The sequence below is a fragment of the Rhinolophus ferrumequinum genome, chromosome 2 (assembly GCF_004115265.2).
Source record: "Rhinolophus ferrumequinum isolate MPI-CBG mRhiFer1 chromosome 2, mRhiFer1_v1.p, whole genome shotgun sequence".
NCBI classification, from domain to species: domain Eukaryota; kingdom Metazoa; phylum Chordata; class Mammalia; order Chiroptera; family Rhinolophidae; genus Rhinolophus; species Rhinolophus ferrumequinum.
Genome location: NC_046285.1, coordinates 74,441,788 through 74,467,646, shown reverse-complemented (window position 1 = coordinate 74,467,646; position 25,859 = coordinate 74,441,788). Strand labels below are relative to the sequence as shown.

Below are 25,859 nucleotides of genomic sequence, written 5' to 3'. Positions count from 1 at the left end.
GTTAAATGGGGTAACAACAATGCAAAACTTATGCGGTTATTGTGATTATTGGATAAGGTAAAGCAGGTAAAAGAATAAGCACAATACCTAGCATCAGATGTTTAATAAATATTAGTTGTTGATTTATCACTATTATTACTGACAGGATAAATTAGGTAAACTGGCAGGAGCGTAGGAGAACCCTTAAAACCATAGCCTCTGAGAAGTGGATAAAAGCAAGTAATTTGGAATCAGATCTGGGCTCAAATATAATTTCTACTATCAATGACATGTTGGGCAATTTATAAAAACTGTTGTTTTTTTTTTGCCACTATTTTCTCATCTGAAAAGAAAAATAACTAAGAAAGGACAAAAAGGAATAATACATATAAAATACTTAAGACAGTGTCTGACACACAGTCTGTCTTTAATACATTATGATTATAATAATGAGGCTGTAACACATTCAGTGATTCCTCACAAACACCCTTGGCAGGTCTATTAGAACACAAAATCCACTCAAATATGGTGATTTCTTGAACAATTCAAGCATAGTTCCTCTGCTGTAAAGAGATCCTACTAGCATAGAACATGTTTTCTTTTATGTTCTATGAGCATGGGTTTGGAACTCAACAGACTGAAGTTGAATCCTTTCTCTGTCAACACACTGTGTGATTTTGGCCAAGTTATGCACTATTTCTGAACTGCAGTGAAAGGGTGAATGGTAAGTAAAAGAATGACGAGCATCACATAGATCAAAATTTAGAAAATTTGTTTCTTGATAAAAAAATCAATACAACAAGTCTACTATAAAAATATAGACAATGAGTTGATAAATACTTATCTAGCACGTCTTGGGATCAGTAATTAATCTCAATAACTACCACCATTTGGTATAAACCCAAATTTAAATAACTGTGAGATTTATTGTCACCCAGAACACTTGGCAGTGTTTTGTATTTTAGCCTCTCTGAAGTCCTGATTAATATAAAATCATTATATTGCATGGTGTTATCTACTTCTATGTTCCTCCAAAATACTCATTAATTTCCTGACATGGTAGAAATGCCCAGAAAGCCACATAGTCTAAGGATCATTCATCAAAAAAATCAGTGTTCAGTGGAATCAGAACAATATCCTTACAGAGATTTTTTACAGTCAAGATGTTTTTGATTAGTCAAAAAAATTAATATTAAATAACGATGTGATAAAAATAACCTGCAAAACTCTACAGTTCTAGTTAAGTATACGAATGACAGTCTCCATGATCATGTATGACAGAAAATGTCTACTACATTTTCCTCAGCTTACCTCAGAGTTGCTGCCCTGCAGAAGAAGAGATTTGGGTTTATGCTGATTTTTACTAATCTTTTTTGTAGAGTGAATCTCCCCTCTGGGGTCATCTGGATTAACTTCCTTTATAAACTGATGGGCAACATCCAATACATTGGAGAATATTTGAGATTTTGCCTATTAAAAAAAGGAACAAAATATGATGAAAAAGCCTAATATGTCAGCCTAAGTAATTTACATACATCAAGTCATATTTTCATTATTTTATGACAACCAAATTCAATGTATTTTTTTAATATTTGAAAATACAAATTGACATTTATATCGACCAATATAATAGTGACAGCCGCTATCTATTGAGGGGCTAGTCTGGGCTCCTACTGTCCTAAGTATCTTAAAAACATGTCATTTAACCCTAAAATCAACTCTAAAGCATACATAATTTTATCTCTGTATTAGGGATAAAGAGACAAAAGCTCTGAGTGTTTAAATATCTAGCCCTTGGTCACATGGTGAATGGGTGGCAGAGCTTGGACGTGACCCCAGGTGTATATAATTATAATGACTCATAGCCTTTCCACTACAACAATTCCAAATAAATAGATGTTATTCAGTGCACGTAAATATAGCTAATCAACAGAAGCGTGAATAAAGCGTGAATAAGTGTCCCTTGGTGGTAAAACATCTTTAAAAAGTATTAACTATTGAAAAGTGCACATCTAGACGTGTGTCTACCTGTAGTTCCGCAGTGCACTCTGAGTTTCTCTTCACATTGTGCCTTTGCTCATGAGTTTCCATTACTAGGAAGTCCCTCTCTCCTCTATTATCTTCTTTGCCTGGCAGACACGTACTTCTCCTTCTGGATTTGTCCCAACGTATCCCCACAGGTCTAGAAACCTTTTCCTGCTTTACTCCCCCAGCTGTATGAGTTGCCTATTCACTGTACCTTCTTCCTACACTGAGTAGATCTTACCAATCCTTACAATATTGATTTTACATCATCTGTTGATGTCCATATATCCCATCATACCATATGAGCTCACAGAAGGAAACATCATGTCTTCATAAATCTTTGTATGGCTACCACCATGCCCGGCAAATAACATATGGTAAAAACAAGGTGTTGGGGAGGGAGCAGAATAACTGAAGAATTAAAATAAATGATTGAGAAAAATAATTCAAAAAACCTTTACAAGTGCTTTCAGAGTAGCTGAAAAGGAACAGGCAAATCTTGGGAAGGCCCTATTCTCTGAGGAATCTCCTATCAGCATTATCCTGACCTGCCCAAGGACCCTGCAGAGTTCTGAATGCCTTCTGAGCTTGAACCAAACAAACTCTAAGGTAAAGATGCAGGCCCTTCAGAGGCTCTCTGAGAACCTAGCATTAGGAACACAAGCAATAGGTCTTACTTCTTAGAAAATGTCCTTCGTTTACTGCAGCAAGCATTACCCTAATGTACAACCTCATATTTGGAAACTACGCCTACCTGGGTATTGCTTGAGCTAGCAAAAAAAAAAAATTGCTTTAGAAAAATGTTTCCCATTAATAACGTACATAAATACGTTATTGTCTTTCCAAAGTTTTCCTCTCTATTTGGAAAGGTGAGCTTTCCTGTTATAATTCTGTTTATAATTTTAGGTCCATATCAAATGTTATGCAGTGCCAACGAATATCCAATGGCATTATAAAAAGTAGCACAGAAGGGAAAATTGTTTAATCTCTCTGAAACAAAATTTTCTTCCTCAACTAACCACAGCAAAATTAACATGTCTTCTGTGTGCTCTGATAAATCCTTGCTTACATCTATACTAGAGCTTTGCTCCTCATCATGTGAGCCATAAATCAGCAGCATAAGTCACCTGGAAATTTGCTAAAAATACAAAATGTCAGGTCCCACTCAGGCTCACTGAATTACAATCTGCAATTTAACAAGTAACTTGAATGTACTTAAGTTTTGAGCATCATTGTTTCAAATCACTTATCAGTTAGTTCTGTTATAATTGGTTGAACACATCTGTCTTCCCTTTAGTGATTATGAATTCCTTGAAAAAAGGAAGCATGTCTTACTCTGCCTTATATACAATTTTTACATCACCCTCTTTCAAGTCTTCTCCCTGCAGCCCTGTCCTTCACACTTGCAACTAGAACATTGTTTGATGCTGGTTAAGTACTAGAGAAATGTTTGTTGTTCAAATTTAACTGACTTACTTAGATAAAAATTACTAAAAATTCCATTTGAATATTCCTTCCTTATACCAAAACTCTCTGAGTCAATGTCAACACATGTAAAATCAATGGCACTAAGAATAATAGCACAAAAGAGCAAATCATGGGTCTCTCTAAGTGTTTGTACCTGTAAAATGAAGACAATATCTTGCAGACTTGTGAAAAATATACATTCTGGATGAAAAACACCTAGCAGAGTGATAACATAAATAGTGCATTCAAATGACTGCTACTATTTTATACAAATCACAATATATTACTTCTCTGTAGAATAAATAGTTCTAATATCAAGAAAATAGAATATCTACCAAATTAGACAGAGCTTAAGAAATGGAACTAGATTAAGAAACAGAAAGCATAGAACCAAAAAAAAAGTCTTCATAATGACGAAAATAGGTTAACAAAGGATGTAAATGAAAGGACAACTCAGTGAACTGAAAAATAGATCTAGATAAATTGTCCAATTTGAAAAGCAAAAAGGAAAAGACTGAAGAAAATAACACAGCTTTAGAGATCTGGGGGACAGCATAAAGCATCCAACATAGTATATTTAGTGGGAATATTAGAGGGAGAAAAATGAGCACAAAAAATATATGAAGAAATAATGGTACAAAAATTCTCAAATTTGATGAAAATTATTACTTTAAAAATCCAAAAAGTTCACCAAGACTCAAGAAAGATAAACAGAAAGAGATTCATAACAAGACATAATCAAACTACTGAAAGCCAAAGACAACCAAGAAAATTTGAAAGGAACAAGATAAAAATGACTCATCACGCATAAGCGTGCATAAATATGAATAATAGCTGATTTCACATCTGAAAGAAATGAAGACTAGAAGGCAATGGAATGATAAAAAGTACTGAAAGAAAAAAAACTGCCAAAATAATTCTATATTCAGTAAACTGTCCTTCAAAAATAAAGGCAAAGATAAATACATTCCCAAATAGACAAAGTAAGAGATAATTCATTAGTAACAGAGCTGCCTTACAAGAAATAATAAAGAAATGTGTTTGGACTGAAAGGTGTTAAATCCACCAGAAAAAAGGTAGAACTCCAGGAATATAAATATATGGATAAATATAAAAGATTTTTAGATATTTATTTTCTCTTTTCTTCTCTTAATTTCTTTTAAAAGCATAACATTATATGTAGCAGTGACATTAACACTGCTATGGGTTTATAACATTGACATCATATGCATGACGATAGCATAAAGAAGTGTAGAAAAATAAAGCTAAAATAAAGCCATTACAATATTTTACTATAATAAGTCAGCATCAATGTGAAGTAAATTCTTATAAGACATATATTGTAATACCTAAAACAACCACTGAATAAATACATGCATACACATGCATGTACACACACACACACATCAAAAATGTAATTTCAATGTCACTATAAAAAAAAATCTTTGTTTAACACAAAAGAAAGCAGTAAAGAAGGAATAGAGGAATAAAATTACATAAGCATATGAAAAACAAATAGCAACATGGAAGATGTAAATCCAACCACATCAATAATTACATTAAATGTGAATGGACTGATCACTCCAATTAAGAGGCAGAAATTGTCAGACTTGATTTAAAAAAAAAGCAATACCAACTTTACACCAATTAGGAGACTAACTTTAGATACAAAGACAAATAGGTCAAAAATAAAAGTATGAAAAAAAATATATGTATATAATGAAATGCATAACCATAAAAGAGCTGGAGTGGTTATATTAATAAGACAAACAATATAACTAGATGCAGAGTGATATTTTATAATAATAACAGTCAATAATACAAGAAGACATAATAATTATACATACAACTAACAACAAAGCCCCAAAGTACATGAAGCAACAATAGACATAACTAAAAAGAGAATAAACCCATTTTAAATTACTATTAGAAATTTTAATACTTCCCTCTCAGAAAATTAATGAAACATCTACACAGATAATCAGTAAGGATATAGAAAACTTGAACACCATCAAGCAACTTGACATAAGTGACATTGAAAGAACCCTCAACAACAGAATATGAATCATTTTCAAGATCACAAGAGACAGTCTTCAAAATAGAACATGTGATCCACATAAAATAAGTGTTAGTAAATTCATGAAAATCGAAATCATGGAAAGCACGTTCTTTGATCTCAACAACAACAAATTAAAAATCAGCAACGAATAATTTTGGGAAATAACAAAATATTTAGAAGTTTAACAACCCGCTTCTAAATAAACTTTGGATGAAAAAAATAAATAAATAAAGCACAAGAGAAATTAGAAAATACCTTAAATTGATTGAAAATGAAAACAAGTTATCAAAATGTACGGGATAGAGTTAATGCAGTGATTTGAGTAAAATTTATAGCTTTAAGTGCTTGATTTGCAGAGGAAAAAAGGTCTAAATCAATAATCTAAGCTTCACTTCAAGAAGGTAGAAAAAGAAAAGAACAAAAGTGCAAAAGTACACAGAAATCATAAAATAAGGATCACAGTGGCATCAAAGAAATAGAAAAAAAAAATCAATGAAACCAAAACTGGGTTTGTTAAGATTTGAAAATTTATAAACCTTTAGCTACACTGACCATGAAAAAAAAGAGTAAATACAAATTAACAAAATCAGTAATGAAAGAAGAAGCATCACTATAGAGCTACGGAAATTAAAATGATTATAATGAAATCTGAAAAATTTATGCCAACAAATTGGACAACTTAGATTTAATAGACAAAATCAGTGAAAGACACAAATTTCCAAAATTAACTGAAGAAAAAAAATTAAAATAGAACAATAAGGTAAAGAAATTGAATAAGCAATTTAAAAATCTTCCCATGAAAAAAATCCCACTCAGACTGCTTCACTGGAAAATTCTAGCCAATATTTAAGGAAGAAAACTATACCAATCCAACACAAACACATTCAGAAAATAGAGGAGGAAATACTTCTAAACTCATTTAATGAGGCCAATATAATGCTGATATAGCAAAGTAAATAACCATTTTACAAAAAAGTGTAAACCACAGTCCAATATCCCACATAAACATAGATGCGAAGTTCCTTCACAAAATATTAGCAAATCCAATCCACCAACATGCAAAATATGTATCATGACCAAGTGAAATTATATCCCAGTAATACAATGTTAACTGAACATCTGAAAATCAAGTATCATAATAAGTCCTATTAATAAAGGACAAACAATATGATCATTTCAGTAAGAGCAGGAACACACACACACACACACACACACACACACACACGGGGAATATAAAGAGACTTCCTCAAACTGAGGAAAGCATCTTATATAAGAGCATCTATAAAAAATCTACAACTAATATCATAATTAATGGTGAAAGACTAAATGGTTTGCCCTTAATCAGGAACAAGGCCAGGATGTGAACACTTACTTACCAATTGTATTTAACATTTTACTGACATCTCTAGCTAACACAATAAGACAAGGAAAAGAAATAAAATACATTTAATTTGGAAAGAAAAAAGTAAAACTAGTTTTATTTGTAGAGGATATGATCCTAAATGTAGAAAATCCTAAGGAATCAATAAATAAATAAATAAAACATAACTATAATAAGTGAGCTTACCAAGGTTATAGGACTCAAAATCAATATTCAAAAATCAACTGTATTTCTATATAGTAACAATGATCAATCCAAAAATAAAGAAAAGAATTATATCCACAGTAATATCAAAAATAATAAAATACTTAGGAAAAGATTAAACAAAAAAGTACAAGGGCTTAACATTAAAAACTACAAAATATTGATAAGAGAAATTAAATAAGCCCTAAATAAATGGAACAAAAATCATGTCATCAAATGAAATACTCAGCATTTTTATGATGACAATTTTTCCCAAATTGTTCTGTGGACTCCACAAAATTTTTATCAAAATCCCATCAGGATTTCCCTTTGTAGCAACTGACAAACTTATCTTATTATGTATATGGACACAAGATATCCTCTCACACTCATTAGGATGGCCACTTCCAAGGAAACAGAGGCTAACAAGTGTTGAGGATGTGGAGAAATTGGAACCCTTGTGACTATTAATGTGAATGTAAAATGGTTCAGCTGCTGTGGGAAATGGAGACTCCTCCAAAAATTAAAAATAGAATCACCATTCTGGTAATTCCACTTCTGGGTATATACCCAAAACAATTGAAAGCAGGTCCCCGAAGAGGTATTTGCATACTCATGGTCATAGCAGCACTATTCGTAATAGCCAAGAGGTAGAAGAAACAACCCAAGTGTCTATCAATGGATAAATGGGTATACAAAATGCGATATATACATACAATGAAATATTATTCAACCTTAAAAACAAAACAAAACAAAAAAAACCTGACATATGCCACAGCTGAATGAACCTTGAGGAAAGTATGCTAATTGGAGTAAGCAAGTCACCAAAGACAAATACTGTATGATTCCACTTATATTAGGCACATAAAATAGTCAAATTGAGAGAAACAAAGTAGAATGTTGTTTAATGAATATACAGCTTCAGTTTTGCAAGATACAGTTCTGGAGATTGATTGTACAATAATATGAACATACTGAATTATATACTGACGGTAAATTTGATGTTATGTATATCTTACCACAGATAAAAATTTAAACATGTAGTATGTGGAATTTAGAGAACCTAGAATAATCAAAATAATTTTAAACAAGAAGAACAAAGTTGAAGAACTTACACTACCTGATCTAAAAATTTCTAGTAAAGCTACAGTAATCAAGACAAGAAGGTGTTGGTATAAGGCTAGGTATACAGATCAAAAGTGCAGAATAGAATATAGAGTAGAGGAAGAAGTCAGTATATTCAATTGATTTTTAATAAAGATGTCAAAGCAATTCAGTGGGAAATGTAGTTTTTAACAAATAGTGCTGCAACAATTGAATAGCCATATTCATAAATATAAATTTAGACCTCTACCCTACATCATATACTTACTAATAAAATGTACCATAGACTTAAGAGCTAAACCTATAAAACATATGGAAGAAAATACAGGAGAAAATTTTTAAGACCTTGAATCATGCAAAAATTTTATAGATGACACGTAAAACAATCTATAAAAGAAACAATTGATAAATTAATGCTCTGTTAAAACAAATTTGATCTGTAGATACCATATAGCCGTATATTCTATATCAACACCACAGCAGGTTTTGTGCGTTTGGGTTTTTTAGTTTTGGGTTTTTTTTGTTTTGTTTTGTTTTTTTGTAGTAATTGCCAATTTCATCCTAAAATGGACAATCTTATTCTAAAATGTATATGGAAATGCAAAGGACCTAGAATTTACATTTTAAATTTTACATTACAAAAAAATAAAGTCAAGCCATAAAAATAAAGACTAGGAGAAAAATATTTGAAAATCATATGTCTGATAAAGACATACCTCCAGAAAGCATAAAGAACTCTTAATCCTCCATAACACAAATAGCCCAATTTTAAAATGGCCAAAAGATTTGAATAAACATTGCACCAAAGATACACATTTGGCTAATAAGTAAATCAAAAGATGTTCAACATCATCTGTCATTAAAGAAATGCAAATTAAAACCGCAGTGAGATATCATTACACACATACCAGGATAGCTATAATGCAAAAGACTGGCAATACCAAGTTTTGGCAACAACATGAAGAAAATAAAACACTCATATGCTGCTGGTGGGAAATGTAAAGCGCTACAGATACTTTGGAAAATAGTTGGGTAGATTCTTAAAAAGTTACCAAATATCTTGGGACTCAACAGTTACATTCCTAGATATGTACCCAAGAGTGAAGAAAATATAAGTCTACACAAAGGTCTGCACAAATAAATATTCACAGCAGCATTTTTCTAATAGCCACAGTCTAAATAATCTATATATCAATTAATTGATGACAAGATAAACAAAACATGATATATCCATGCAATGGAATACTATTCAGCATCAAAAAGAATAAACTACTACCATGAATATGCAACAATATGGAAGAACCTCAGAAACCACACGCTAAGTGAAAGAAATCAGATAGAAAAGTTCACATATGAATGATTCCATTCATATGAAATTTCTAGAAAAGATAAATCTATGGCAACACCATATAAACCAGGGGTTTCCTGGGGCTGGAAGTGGCAGGTCAAGAGTTAATTGTAAAAAAGTACTAGGAAACATTTTGGTGTGATGGAAATGTTCTAAAATTCAATTGTGGTGATTGTTGTACATGTTTGCAAATTTACTTTAAAAACTTTCTGCCCTCTGGGCCATGGTTCATTGGATAAGAAGTGAACACCTGGTCCAGGATGAGTTAATGAGGATTTAGATTTGGAATCAAGAAGGTGACATCTCATCTCTCTGTCACTGACCCTCTGTTCGTAAATTCGTAATTGGTTAATTACAAGAAAATAATAAAGTAGATACACAGAAAATATAAAGTTGAATGTAGAAGGAGTCTACTTGGGCTCTCAACAGCTTTCCAATTTCCAGTGGTAGTTCATCCTATGACTCAGGCACTTCATCCCTATTTCCACACCACAAAACATCTGTGAGGCCTTTATCAACAAGAAAAAATTCTTTGTTGTTCAAGCTAGTGTAAAGAGACCTAACTAATGCAAGAATCCGTGCATCCCTACTGTGGCAATGAGATTTGAAAATGTAGGGAGGTGTTTTGTGCTTTCACAATCATTGGGGAGTATTACTGACATTTAATGAGTGATAACCAAGTTTAGTGAATATTCTGAAACGTGAGGAAAGTTCCTGACCAAAATACTCAAGAGCATACCCACTGAAAAAGTACATAGAAAAAAATAACAAGAACAGAAGAATCACATTCCCTGACTACCATTTATACTACAAAGTAACAATAATCAAAACAGCATGGTGTTGGCAGAAAAACAGACACATAGACCAATGGAATAGAATTCAGAACCCCCAAAAAACCCCACGTATGTATGGGCAGATAATTTTCGACAAAGGAGACAAAAACATACAAGGGAGAAAAGGAAGTCCTCTTCAGTAAATGGTGCTGAGAGAACTGGAAAGCCACGTGCAAAAGAATGAAACTAGATTGCTTTAATATACCAAAATTAACTCAAAATGGATCAAAGACCTAAACATAAGACCTAAATATAAACAATAAATAAATAGAAGAAAGCATAGGTACTAAAGTTATGGACCTTAAGTTTACAAAAGATTTTATGAATTTGACCTCAAAAACAAGGGAAGTAAAAGCAGAAATAAACGAATGGGACTATATCAAACTAAAAAGCTGCACATCAGCAAAACAGAGGTAAGCATCCAAATGGGAGAAGATATTTGTATACAACACCTCTGATAAAGGGCTAATATCCAAAATATACAAAGAAGTCATACAACTCAACAACAAGAAACAAACAATCCAATTAAAAAATGGGCAGAAGAACTGAAGAGACACTTCTCCCAAGAAGACATAGAAACAGACAACAGATATATATATATATATATATATATATATATATATATATATATATATATATATATATATATCAACTTCACTAGCTATTAGGGAAATGCAAATCAAAACCACAATGAGATACGACCTCACACCTGTTAGAATGGCTATTACTAACAAGACAAAGAATAAGTGTTGGAAAGGTTGTGGAGAAAAAGGAACTTTCAAACACTGCTAGTGGGAATGTAAATTGGTACAGCCACTATGGAAAATAGTATTGAGATTCCTCAAAAAATTAAGACTAGAACTACCATGTGACACAGCAATCCCTTTTCTGGGTATCTACTCAAAAAATCTGAAAACATTTATCCATAAAGATAAATGTGCTCCAATGTTCATTGCAGCCTTATTTACGGTGGCCAAGACATGGAAAAAAATCCATTTATCCAAAAAATCTGAAAACATCTATCCATAACGATAAATGTGCTCCAATGTTCATTGTAGCCTTATTTATGGTGGCCAAGACATGGAAACAACTGAAGTGTCCTTCCATAGATGATTGGATAAAGAAGATGTGGTATATCTACACAATGGAATATTACTCAGCCATAAGAAAAGATGAAATACTGCTATTTGCAACAAAACGGATGGGGATGGATCTTGAGATTATCATGCTAAGGGAAATAAATCAGACAGAAAATGTCGAGAACCATATGATTTCACTCATATGTGGGATATGAAATTGAAAGCAACAAATGAATATGACAAACAAGGAAAAGCTCATAGACACAGACAACAGTTTAGTGGCTACCAGAGTGTAAGGGGGATGGAGAGGTGGTAGAAGAGGGAAAAAGGGGTCAAATATATGATAATGGAAGGAGAACTGACTCTGGATGGTGAGCACACAGTATGGTATACAGATGATGTATTATCACATTGTATACTTGAAACATATGTAATTTTACTAACCAATGTTACCCCAATAAATTTAATAAAAATTTAAAAAATACATAGACATAGCCTTAAATTAGCAACATTTTTTAAAAAGTTACAGAAACCCAGTGAAAATAAATCATAATACCACTATATTTAAAAGTAAGAAATAGAGGCTTCTTTTTATTCATGAATAGTACTTCCCAGGGGTACCTGCTATGAGTAGTTTGGTATATATCTCTGCAGACTTTTGTCTCTGCTTAGGACTCATCTAGATTTGCAACAGAAAATACATCTTCTTTCACTTAATAACATAAAAACTATCATTTTAAGTAATAAGGAACCAATGATCAAGAATGTGAAGGTTATTGTTATAAAATATTTAAAATAGATAACTATGCATGAAATATCATCATTGTACCATATCTATTAAAATACTTTCCAATTTTGAAACTCCAGATAATTGTATTTCCATCTTATAAATATGGAAATTTACATATAGCAGTATTAAAAGGTATCAACAGGAGGCAGAAGAGAAAGAAAATGATTAAAATTACCAGCACAACTTATCTACATGCTAAAAATATGTAAAAATCAAACCAAAACAGCCTTCGGGACACATAGTAAATCATATATCTCACTGTAGAATACACTAAACTTAGACTAAAGCTTAAACTAAAGCCAAAGAAGGTGATTTACTGCTGGCATTTCCAGATTCCCCCCATATCCTTCACTGCACTTTGTGATGGTAGGGTTTCATCGGGTAACTGTTCTAAATTCTCACCGGAACTATTTTTTTTTTGGTCCCTAGAATGATATTATCTTTCAAATTATACTCTAGAAGAATTCATCACTCTGACAATGTATCATTAATCAAAGTAAAGAGAGGTGATATTTTATAGCTTTTTGGAATGGATGGCACCTTGTAGAAGTTAAGGTCCAAGAAGAAAAGTTTTCCTTTAGAGAAATGATATACTTTGTGGTAGTGTCGGTGCTTCGAAACTCTAACTACCATCATTATCCCAAACCCTGACACTATCCAGCAGTAAATATTAGCGATCATGTTGACAAAGCAATGCCTCCTTTTGTAATCCAGAAGTTCCAGCTCAAATAAGTTCACACGTAATTTAGATCTAGGTTACTTCCTAAATATGAAGAAAATGGTGGAATGTCTCTTTTCATGGTGTTAACTACCACTGATTTTCAAATTATACAATTTTAGAAAAGCTTTATTGCTACCACAGGCCTTACATTAAAAACTGAAAACTAATTTCTTCAGAAGAGTTTGTTATTTCATTTGTATTTGCTAAGCAAATAGAGAGATAGAGATACATATACACTTACAGAAAAAAATTGCATTACAGCAGAATTCAAGAAACATTATGAATTCATTGGTTTCAGTGATTGTTGACTATGGTTGGACTTTGATAGCTTTTAATGACAAAAGCATTTCAGGAGGATCAAATTACACACTAATGGAATTTTTGAATAATATATATATAATTTTTTTTAGGGGGGTGGCTTTGAGAAAACACTCCCCTTGCATATCAGGAATTTCCCAAGTACAGTTTTTTCTGGTTCCTTTGTTGTGAATTACCTCATAGCCAATCGGTAAATAGGGGTATGATGTTAGTAAAACTGTGGAGTTTTATTGATTCTTAAGTTTTTCTTTTCCAGTACATTACTGTGTTTTGAGGCAATCAGAGCAAACTGTCTCACAATTAAAGCCCAAATCTTAGCAATATATGAAGACTTTACAGAAAGAGCTGAAAATCTATAGAAATGCCTTCCCTTAGTGCAAGAACTGACCATTTTAAGGGCTTTAACAACCACGCATTCCCCTAAATTAAGGTCTCTGGAAAAAAATGTAAATGCAGATAAAGAAGCTATAAAGATATTCCCCCTGATTTAAAACAATGGGCTAATAAAGAAGGCAGCAGTTTGACTGAGATTTTTCATTTTGATGAAAATGGTCTCTTAGAAGTGAATTGCTGCTGGGACCTACACCACAAAGAAGGAAGCATAAGTCCTTAAGGGATGAATGCTGGTGGTTTTATTAGGACAGTTAACAGTTTTTGTTAGGGCTCTGATTACAGCGGGCCATAGAATTTGAGTGGCCTTCTCCTAACCCAAATTTTTCTGAAGGCTTGTTTGTTAGGTGGGTGATTTTCCCGAATGGGAAGGTTTTCAGAAATCATATATGATGGCAGAAATACATGTACACTGAAGAATTATGCTCTAATGTATAACAAAGTAAACTTTTTATTAAAAATCATCAAAACATTTGCTCAAGATCTATTTACAGAAGGAAACTCCTACAGGTGATTTTGCCAGCATGTTTCTATGTATACGTTGCATTGAACACATTGCGTGGTGACAATACAATGATACTGTTATCTAAAATCAACAATAACAAATCAGACTAAATGAATTGGGAGCTACATAGAAAAGGAATACTGACTATACCAAGCAGATACATTCTTCAAATTATCATGGATCTATGATAAAATGCATTAACTCCATTAAATTTCCACTCAATAAAAATATCTTTGCAAAGTAAAATATACTTATAAGAATACATAACTTTGAACGTCTTAATCCATTAAACAAGAATGAAAGAGATGAACTTTATCTCTCAATTTTTTTTTACATTATTAAAATATATCTTCTATTCTTAGAGCAAATTGTTTGCTTTTCTGATGAATTCATCTTTACAGATAGCCTTGGTACAAATTTATTCCCTAAAAATATGCTTTACCGTAGAGTCAACTCTGAATTTTCTATAAAAGTTGAAGAAAAAGACAGCTATAAATTATCTGACCAAAGGTTTCATCTACTGTTAGGATCAAAAGGAAGAAAGAAAAAAAACTTCAGGCCCCTGGAAAAGCAGAGGAAAACAGGAATTTCCACATGGCAGAAACTGAAAACAAAGAAGAAAATTTGAGTAAAAATCCTCATGTAAATACATGAAAAACAGGAGAAAACAAAATATTTACAGCTGAAAGAAAATTGTGACAGGGGACCTCACAACAGAATCATGTTTTAAATCCAGTTCTGCTTAACGTATTTCTAAAAACAGATATAGAATTTGCATGAGTAGTACAAAATATCGATGGTATAAAAAACTTCTTATTTCCAGCCAAATAGGAATCAAATCCTGGAAGTGTGAAATTTATATGACTGGAAACTATTGCTTATTCCAGTATCATTTAAATATGACTAAAAGTGGAACTTAAAGGACCCTTAGATTTACCTTACTTCTAGAGGTCTAATGAAAACTACAGGTTCTATTAATCAAAGATCAATGTATTATTATTCCTGCTTGACACAAAAAAAGATAAAAATAATTAAGGACCAGGACACATACCCCTAATTATAAATGCAGTTTGCTACTCAACAGATAGTAAATGTCAAATAAAACCAATCTGAACTGTACATTCAGTACTATGATATAGTAACATGAGAAAATAATGAAAAAAATAAAACACATACTTAGTGCAATCAAAATATTTTAAAATAAAACAACATAGCATATAAATAGCTCAAAAGGTAACATATTTGTCAAAAATTTTTAAATAACTTGGCATCAAGAAAAGTAAAAATGTAATCTTGGTCTAAACAATTGTGCCTTTCAAATTTTATTACAACATTAAAAGTTCTATTTAGAGAGCAATCTTAAAAGTAAACCAGAATAGCAACAAGAAATAATGCGGGAAATTCACACCTGCAATCTGCTATTCACAGTTTTGATGCCATATAATCATCCACTATATTAATTATCTTAGCAAGTACTTACTATTACTTTCAACTAATATTTCATGTAAAAATGCATCCAAATGAATTAGCTACATTCAGCAATTATTTATATTTGAGCTACATGAGGAACACATGATTTTATATGCAATGCTTTGACATTTTTAAGCACAACAGAACAAACTCACCAACAAATAATAATTTGTCATCTTTGTTTTTTATATATAGTCATGCTGTTATATCACAGTTAGATTAGTTTTATCCCATAAAGACCAATGAACATAAAACATAGTAAATAGAACTACTGCAAAATTTGTCAGAATCCATGAAAAAAACTGTAAGATAACTTAAGTAGCACTCGCAAATTTATAAAGGCTACTCAGATACCCAGATTAAAGGTTCAGGCACGTGGCTAGACCAATGATCTCTATGGCCCCTCCAAAATTGATATTTGATTATTCTCTATTTGGATAAGGAGGAAGTCTGTATTTTTAAATATACTCTGATATACTAAGCTCTAAACTTCACTGTTTTTTCATATAAGGGTTCTACTTTGGAAAACAGCCCTAACACCAAAAGTAACCATTTCATTAATTTTTCAGACTCATTATCATTATTATTACTTTGTTTTGTAGTTTCTAAACTTAAATGGTATAGAAATTGTGCTGAATTTCTACTAACAATATATCCTGACTAATGAAACCAAATGTATGCTGCACCTGCTATGATCACAATACTTTTATATTTGTTGTCATTTAATCTGATCCACACAACAATGCTGAAGTTTCTGAGCATGCATGTATACGAGTTTTATCTTAAAGATTCCCTTAGCATAAATATCACAGAAACACCTTCCTTTCCCTTTGACATTTATCGGTGCCTTCTCTGCGTTTAACATGTGCCCTGCATCTACTCTCTCCACTGTATCTGTCACTTGATTCTGTAACATACTCTCTAAACCACTATGCTCTTCCAAGTCTTCTGATGGTAGCAGAAACTCTACACTTCCATTTTCATACTCCTTTCAAATATCATCTTTTCTCTTTCTCTCGCTTTTCTTAGCACTTGCATCTAAAAAGTCATTACTACAGACGTAGTCTCACTGAACTGCAAGCTATTAAACTATTCTATGTCTTGGATTCTCAAAAAATTCTTGTCAACCCTTTTTCTAAGAAGATATACAAATGGCCAATAAGCACACGAAAAAATGTTCGACATCATTAGTCGTCAGAGAAATCCAAATCAAAACCACAATGAGATACTATGCCACTAAGATGCTAGAATCAAAAAGACAGATAATAAGTGAAGGCTGGGACAGAGAAATCTGAACTCGCACACACAGATGATGGGGTGTAAAGTGGAGCAGCCACTTTGGAAAACATCGGGCAGTTCTTCAAACAATTAAAGATAGAGTTACCATTTGACTCAGCAATTCCACGACTAGAGATATAACTAAGAGAAGTGAAGACTTATGTTCACACAAAAGTCTGAACCCTGTACACATATGTTCATAGCAATGTTATTCATAATAGCCAAAAGGCAGAAACAACCAAATGTCTGTCAAACAATGGATGGATAAACAAAATGTGGTATAACCACACAATGGAGTGTTATTTGGTATTAAAAATAAATGAAATACTGATAAAAGCCATAACATGGATGAAGCTTGAAAATATTATACTGAATTAAAAAAAAGGCAGACGTAAAAGACCACATGTAATGTAATTCCATTTATATTAAATGTCCAGAATAGGCTAAGGCAGAAAGTAGATTAGTGGTTACCAGGGGACTGGGGAGGGACATAGAAAAGGATGGGAGTAGTAGCAAAAGACTTTCTTTCTGAGGTGATGAAAATGTTCTACAATTAATTGTGTGCTGAGAGTTGCACATAGCTATGAACACACTAAAATCCATGGGATTGTACACTTTAAATGAATGAATTGTATGGTATATGAATTACATCTCAAGAAAGCTATTTTTTAAAAAAATTATTGTCAATGATGCCTATACAAGTATTCTTCATTTATCTTTTGGTTATCCCGCCAAGCGGTGTTTTGAAAATCTGGTTAATCTAAAGACTTAAAGGCAATGCCCACCAAGGAGTCTACCAGGGTTAACTAAATTTTCAGATTCATAAGACAGGCATCAAACCACTATTGGCATCAATCTACTCAGGAGGATAAGAACAGGAACAATAGTTTGCCAATAGGACAGCATCTTCTTGGGCGGAGTCTTGCAGCATTTAACCCAGAAGCACAGCTCAGACAGCTGAGAAATATGCCAAGCTTAGAAGCTCACTTTCTTCTCCCAAAGTCTCACCAATAAGATCGAAATATAAGGATGGGGAGCAAATGTTCCCTCCAAAAGGAATTATCACAATTAACATGATTTTAGAGTCCAGGTGATGTAAATAGCCTAAAAAGTGTATATATTTACTATCTATAAATATTAGCCAATGTTACTCTTAAGAAAAATGGCACACCATAGCATCTGTAATATGTGTATGCACAGCATTTGAAATAGGTCACATTAATCAAAACCATGATGAGACACCACTCCATACCTATTAGAATGGCTATTATCAACAAAACAAGGAATAATAAGTGTTGGAGAGGTTGTGAAGAAAAAGGAACCCTCAAACACTGTTAGTGGGAATGTAAATTGGTACAGCCACTATGAAAAACAATATGGAGTTTCCTCCAAAAATTAATAGAATTACCGTATGACCCAGCAATCCCTCTTCTGGGTATCTATCCCAAAATTGGGAAACATTTATCCATAAAAACATATGTACCCCTGTTTGTTGCAAACTTATTGATGGTAGCCAAGACATAGAAACAACTGAAGTGCCCGTCAATAGATGATTGGGTAAAGAAGATGTGGTACATACGCGTATACACAATGGAATATTACCTGGCCATAAGAAAAGATAAAATACTGACATTTGCAACAACATGAATGGATCTTGAGATTACCAGGCTAAGCAAAATAAGTCAGACAGAAAAAGTCAAGAACCATATGATTTCACTGATATGTGGGATATAAAACTGAAAGCAATAAATGAATGAGACAAAAAAACAAGGAAAAACTCATAGACACAGACAATAGTTTAGTGGTTACCAGAGGGTAAGTGGGGAGGAGGGACGTAGAAGAGGGTAAAGGGAGTCAAATATATGGTGATGGAAGGACAACTGACTTTGTGTGGTGAACACACAGTGCAATATATAGATGACGTATTATAGCAGTGTATACCTGAAACTTACATAATTTTACTACCCACATTACCCCAATAAATTTAATGATAAAAAAGATCATCCAAGTAAGTATCCATGATATTATCCAAAACGACTAGCTATGATCTGAAAATATTGTATCGTGAGAACTGATTGGTGGTTTCCAAAGGCCGGGGTGGGGGGTTGGCAAAAATGGGAAAGGGGGTCAAAAGGAGCAAACTTCCAGTTATAAAATAAATAAGTCACAGGAATGTAATGTACAGCGTGGTGACTATAGTTAATAATACTGTATGGCCTATTTGAAAGTGGCTAAGAGAATAGATTTAAAAGTCCTCATTGCAAAAAAAAAAAAAATTTATAGTGACGAATATTAACTCGACCTATTGTGGTGATCATTTTGCGATATGTACAAATATTGAATCATTATGTAGTACAACTGAAACTAATCTAATATTATGTCAATTATACCTCAAAAATGAATAAAATAAATTAAAATACTGTATTCTAAAAATTAACAGAATAATGATAGTGTGAGTCTAAAAGCTAAAAGTCATTGTCAACTAAAAGAATAAAAATCTACCAAAAAGTCAGTAAGCATAAATTATACTCTGATGATACCTAAGTTTCTTCCTGATAATTAGCTTCATGTAGGGATCTTCAAACAAACATATATTTCCACTTACATCCATATTTATATAGGCATACCTTTCTTGGGAGATAAAACAATGTAAAAAGGCTGTGTATAAATGCCTCACACCAGAAAATACAGAGATTCTACCTCAATTATCTCTTCTCTCATTACTAAGCTCCCCATTTCCCAAGGTTTCTCCTTTCAACAAAATCTCCTTTCCAGTTAAGAAAATATACATACCAGAAGCTATTAATGATTTATTTAATGCAGCCTCCATTTGTGTTTGGCATCCTTCAGAACAGAATGCATTTTGTTTGTTTCCCCCTGTCTTCCATTATCTCTGAAAAACCTTGTCTTTTCTGTTTAAGTGTATGTTGTTAAAAGAAAATAGGAATGCCTGACATATTAAGACCTTATTTTCATCAGTCGTGAGGCTTACCCACTGAAAAACCCTTCTGTTTCAAACTTTAGTGTTGAAAAATCATTCTAGATATAGTAAATTTTCATCCTTAGTAAGTCTCGTGCATTCCCATTTTATTTTGCAGATAATTAATTATCTAACAGAGTTTGGAGATGGAAAAGAAACAAAAACAACTTGTGTTGGAATCAGTGCCAACTATAAATCAATCATAAATCAACAGAAAGGCCCTGTGAAATTATAGTGTCAGTCAACATGTAAATGGTACTAGTTTGCCTTCAATTTTTCCGGGATTTATCTCTTAGGTAAAACAAGATAATCCAATACAAAATGGTCCTTATTGACTGTGAACTTTGTAAAGAATCACTGGGCTGCAGGATTGGGGCTTAACCGGTTTACAACTATGAAACTTGGCTATGCTTTAAATTAACCAGAAATGTAAGCATAAGTAAAGAATATAAAGTAGAGTAGCCATTAGCCTAGAATGCTTGCTTTTTATATAGTAATAACTGATATTCAGATATCACACATCTTCCCTAACTTCTCTGATTAGGTATGATTTCTGCAGTCAATAGAGAAATCTCATGACTTTGATAGTTACTAAAATGATGGAAAACTAAAAACGCTTTATGACGGGTTAATGAGTGTCAAAGAGAAAGAGATATCCACTCATTGCTCAACAGTGGTCATCAGGACAAGGCACAAGATCATCAAGAACCTCAACACTAGAGAAAGATTGGGGGCGGGGAGTGGAACAGAGGTGACAAAAACGAGAAATAAGCAAGAGAACAGTAATTTCTCTCATGCATTTTATATTGCAATTAAGTATTTAACAGAGATTGAAATTGATATTCTCTCTCCCTCTCCCACTTCCCGTGTGTGTGTGTGTGTGTGTGTGTGTGTGTGTGTGTGTGTGTGAGAGAGAGAGAGAGAGAGAGAGAGAGAGAGAGAGAGAGAGAGAGAGAGAGAGAGGGAGAGAGATGGAGGAAAGGAAGAGAGAGAGGGAGGGAGAGAGAGAGAAAAGAGAATCAGACTTGGATAAATCTTGAAGGTCAAATACTGAAGTCAAGGGAAGAAGCCATGTCTCATACCTCTGTGTATCTTTCATACCAACTAGCACAGTACCTAAATTCACTGAATGATAACTCAGAGAATGTGCTGAATAAATCAATGAATGGAAAATTCCTAATATGAACTCACATCGGGGTAATTACACTCTTTCCTCTTAAGGGGGAGTGACTAGTTAAATTCTATATTATTTCTATGTTAACAATTACACTCACTTTTATATATGTTAATTTTCATTTCTTCTGACTGTCCAATTGTACCATCCTGAGGGAGGGGAATAGCAGGTAGTTGGGGTTTTTTGTTTGTTTTTTTCTGGTTCCCTCCATCATTTCTGCCAGAGGGCTCTAAACATTGAGTATCCACTGGAAAGTAACTGGCTTTGGTAAATATTACTATGAGGTGTATTTTATGTTTTGTAGTTACCATGACTTGGGTCATCAGAGCTATCAAAATTTATATTCAAGTAACATGTAAAGATTGAAATCTACCAGTGATCGTTCAAAATACAGATCTGATCATCTCCATCGCTCTGCTTCTAAAATAATATTAAATCCTTAATTTATTACAGAAGGTCCTTGGTCTCACTTTTATCTCCAGGTCCTTAAGAGTAGGTTCCTAGTGTTCCTCATCTGTGTAAAGTAACTGCCTACCTCAGACCCTGCTTCCTAAAAGACACTCAAGGAATATTTGTTGAATAAATTACTGTAAAATGAATGAAATTTATGACACATAAATCCATCATTAAATGTAACTGGTATAATGTCATATCTATATTTAACCAGAGTCATTGCTTAAGTATTAGAATTTTAAAACCATCTGACATGGTTTGAGTTCAGGCATTTCAATAAACAATGGCTATATGAAGATAAATAAAATCTTCTGATATGTAGGAGGAAAACTAGAGAGATAAGCTTATTTAAATAATAATGGGTGAGGACAAATCAAAATACTTTTAAAAAATACACATGAAAAGCAAACATGAGATTGCTATTTATACATTAGATAGAAACAATACTTAAGTCATGTGTTCACTTAAAACAATGGATAAACATATTGTCTAATTTTTAAATGTCAAGTTCACAGATAGAATGCATAATCTAAAAATTCTAATCAACCTAAGTGTTTCAGGAGCTATATTAAAACACAGTTTAAACAGCAAAATAGAACCCAGATTAGTGTTCAGTAAAATAATTTTAAGATATATGTAAAGACTGTCTGTATATAATAGAATTGTAGAAATTAATGTAAATCATCTTAAATTCTAGATAATTAAGCATGTTTTAAATGTCTTTTGTGTTGAAACATTCTATAAATATACCCACTACCAGTACAACATTTTAAAGACATACCTGCAAAAGAGTTGTTCTGTGGAGCTTCAGTGCCCCCTTCTGGTGAATTTTAGCAAAGCATCCTGAACAATAATCTTCTCCACATTCAAGGCATACCTTAAAAGATATTTAAAAAATCGTAGCTTATATGACTTTGAGAAAATGTTTGAATAAAGATGCCATTGCAATTATCTTTATCCAATTACATACCTAGATGTCATCAGAATTGAAAAGTCCAAGAGTTAAGATTTAATTCTGAGAAAAACTAACTTGTAAACTAATTACTCTCATAGCAAAATAAATAGGTAGAATATAAGTTTTAGGTATATGTGCATATGTGTATGTGCAGTTTTTTAATAAATCATAAAAAACTCAGCAGCATCAGGTCAAACTTCAGTACCTGGTAAAAACTAAACAGCATTATCTCTGAATCAAAACTACTTCATTTTTAGGAGTTCTTATATCTTTCTGTAAGATATAGATTTACAAGGCACAATTAGTTTCAAATGATATGTATATTATTTGCCTCCAAATGTCCCCATACACATCTTTGATTAGTACTCCTTCACTGATGATTCTCAAAATATGGTTTAAAAAGTGTTCTTAGAAGATCTCTCAAAGAAAAGAAAGTATAAGAAAAAAATATATATATAGACACAGACAATAGTTTAGTCGTTACCAGAGGATAAGGGGAAAGAGGGGAAGTAGAAAAGGGTAAAGGGTGTCAAATATATGTTGAAAGAAGGAGATTTGACATTGGGTGGTGAACACACAATGCAATATATAGATGTTGTATTACAGAACTGTACACTGGAAACCTATTTAATTGTATTAACCAATGTCACCCTAATAAATTTAATAAAACAATAAATAATAAATAAAAAGAAAACATATTTCAAAAAGAAAAAACAAAAACTAGATGGAACTGCATCAAAATGTAGGCAATGTTTATGAGTGGTGAAATGATTATGGACAAGTTTACATTTACCTTCCAAATTCTCTATAGTGTTAAAATGTAATTTTTTTGGTAAATTTAGGGATAAATTGAATAATGCAGTTCATATTTTTCATCTCACTTAATCCTCACAACAATGCTTTAAGCTTAGGATGATCATTATATGTTCATTGTGAAGATGAGGTAACAAAAAAACATAATTGAGAATTTGTCCAGGTACAGCTAACAGAGCCAGGACTTTAACCCCAAAGTCTGGATCAAAGCTCAAGCTTTTACCCACAACCCACTAATCATTAAATCAATCATTAATCATAACTTGTAGTGCTAATCATTCACTGAAAAAAAACCTTGATAAAATCTACAGCAAAATAAAATCCAGTATTTGAAATAATAGCACAGTGCAGTATTTGTCAAATTCCAAATACATGTTTTAAAATGTGATTAGCTATACACTGGATTTTTAATTTAAGCAGAGGAAAAATAAACACTATTAGTGGTATGGGAATAAGTCCTACCTTTTCAACTCTTGTTTCAAGAGATATATTCTCTTAGAGAAATGATGACAAACACATTACCTAAATCCATATTTTTTCAAGTGCAAAATCAATTAAAAAGCTATAATTTCACATACATATGGCAGTATTATTGTATTAATGTAGGTTTCAAAATGTATTCTGCATAATTTTCATTTTACTTAATATTTTAATACATTTCTTATATATATTTGACAATGTTTTCACAATGTAATATAGAGTACTGAAAATCAGTTTCAACATGTAATTCTAAGCCAAGTATTTGTTAAAAACAGACTTTTAATGAAAGTAGTTAAACAGATTTTGTAAACTGGAAGATCAAAGCTGGAGTTGCAGAGTAAGCTTATATATTTTGTTATACAAGCATATTTGGATTTAAATTGGGTTAAAATGACCGCCAAGTGGAAAATCTTTTCAGGCAGTTTGTATAATTGGCAAGAACATACTAAAACATAGATAAGGATTCCATTCCACTACAGATACTTCTTTGATGATGGAATACACAAGTGCAGTTTTAGCAAACATCTTTTTTATTGATTAAGTCTAGATCAGTTGTACTAAACCCTCAGAATCCATTTGAGTTAAGTTATCCAAATTTGCCAAATTAATGTAGAATTTTTAACTATCCATTTCACTTTTCTCATATAGAGACAGCCTAAAGCTACTGTAACTTCTTTAAAAAAATAAGAAATTTGTAAGTTTGGAATTTTATTTTTACCGCCAATATATGTGAATGTTTTAGGACATAAGAAAATGTGCCAACAACAAAAATACACAATTTATTGTCTCCTCTCAATATAGCAGGCACAATGATAAATACTTCACATATATTACTTATTATCCTCAATAACTTTAAGGTATAGACTACTGTTATCTATACAAATGAGAAAACAGAAATATGAAGGAATGAAGTCATTTGCTGAAAGTCACATAGTTAATAACAGGTAAAGTTGAGATTCAAATCCCCAAAACACAAGCTCTTAAGCCTTACCCCAATAAACAATCTTTCCCTCATAAAGATCCTATCATAAGATATAGAAAGGTTGACTCTAATCATCCAGTCAGCATTATCATCTAGAATGATGGAAGTTAAAAACACTTCAACACTACCAGTCTGCTTAATTAGATCTGCCTACCTAGTTTGAATTTTTAAATAACTTATTATTGTGCCTTGACAAGTATCCTAAGATATTTTCATGTCAAATCAAAAAATATCCTTTCTTAAAATCTTAGTCAAATATTTAAGTATGTTTAGGGCCTAAATCCCGGCTTCTATATACAACAGGATTCAGGTAAATCAGCTTTTTAATTATTGCACATGTCACTCATCTGCTTTCCAGTAAAGGCAAATGCCATTTAGGCTGTCTGGGATGCCCTTTTTCTTGCATTTCCTACTCTACGGAAAAAGAGATGCTTTATTTCCAGGTCAAGTCTTACCTACTACGTATCATTTGTTCAAATTCCATGGCCTTTAAAAAGGGCTCAGTACAGAACAGGATTCAATAAAAATATTGCCTCATAGCTATACATAAATCCTTTTCAGATTATGAACAATGGACCTCAACAATTCAACTCAACAAGTAAGTCTCTTTCAGCTTTCATATTTCCAACTTCAGGAACATTAGCATTTGTTTATGTTTTTAAACATTTCTAGATAAGTACAATTGACTAAGATTCCTTATATTTTGTTCACCATTATATCAATTCAGATAATAGTATGATGTAATAGTAAGAACATTACACCAACAGCCAGGGTTTTTCATTTAATACTGTTATTAGCCCTATATTAGATTTACAGCGGTCTAACTCTTTCAGTCCAATTAAAACCACCATGAAATAAGGCTGGTAATACAGTCGTAAGTCAGAGTGATTATGGCTATGTTCTCTGAAATTATAACATAATCTACAATATTAGTTAAAATCATTAAATATTTTAGGGGGAACTGTTTCCTAAGTGTGCTTCAAATATTTTAAATTATAAAAGTTATTGGAGTATCTTTAAAACTAGCTACAAGGAAGATACATCTAAAGTCTACATTAAAGAAAAATTTTAAAGAAATGATTCATTCAACGA

The 25,859-nt window shown here is 32.4% G+C and overlaps 1 protein-coding gene across 2 annotated transcripts in view; it reads right to left on the bottom strand.

Moving 5' to 3' along the window:
* The window catches only part of ZBBX (zinc finger B-box domain containing), a 112,500-nt gene that overhangs the window by 55,693 nt on the left and 30,948 nt on the right, over window positions 1–25,859 (bottom strand). For both annotated transcript variants that reach the window (XR_004425573.1, XM_033133959.1), the window contains exons 7-8: window positions 22,319–22,414; window positions 1,291–1,449 (exon numbers count right to left, since the gene is read on the bottom strand). Coding sequence is in view for 1 of the 2 variants with exons in the window: in XM_033133959.1 (XP_032989850.1) it covers window positions 1,291–1,449; window positions 22,319–22,414 (255 nt within the window). In the remaining variant the exon portion in view is untranslated. The remainder of the gene's footprint in view (window positions 1–1,290; window positions 1,450–22,318; window positions 22,415–25,859) is intronic.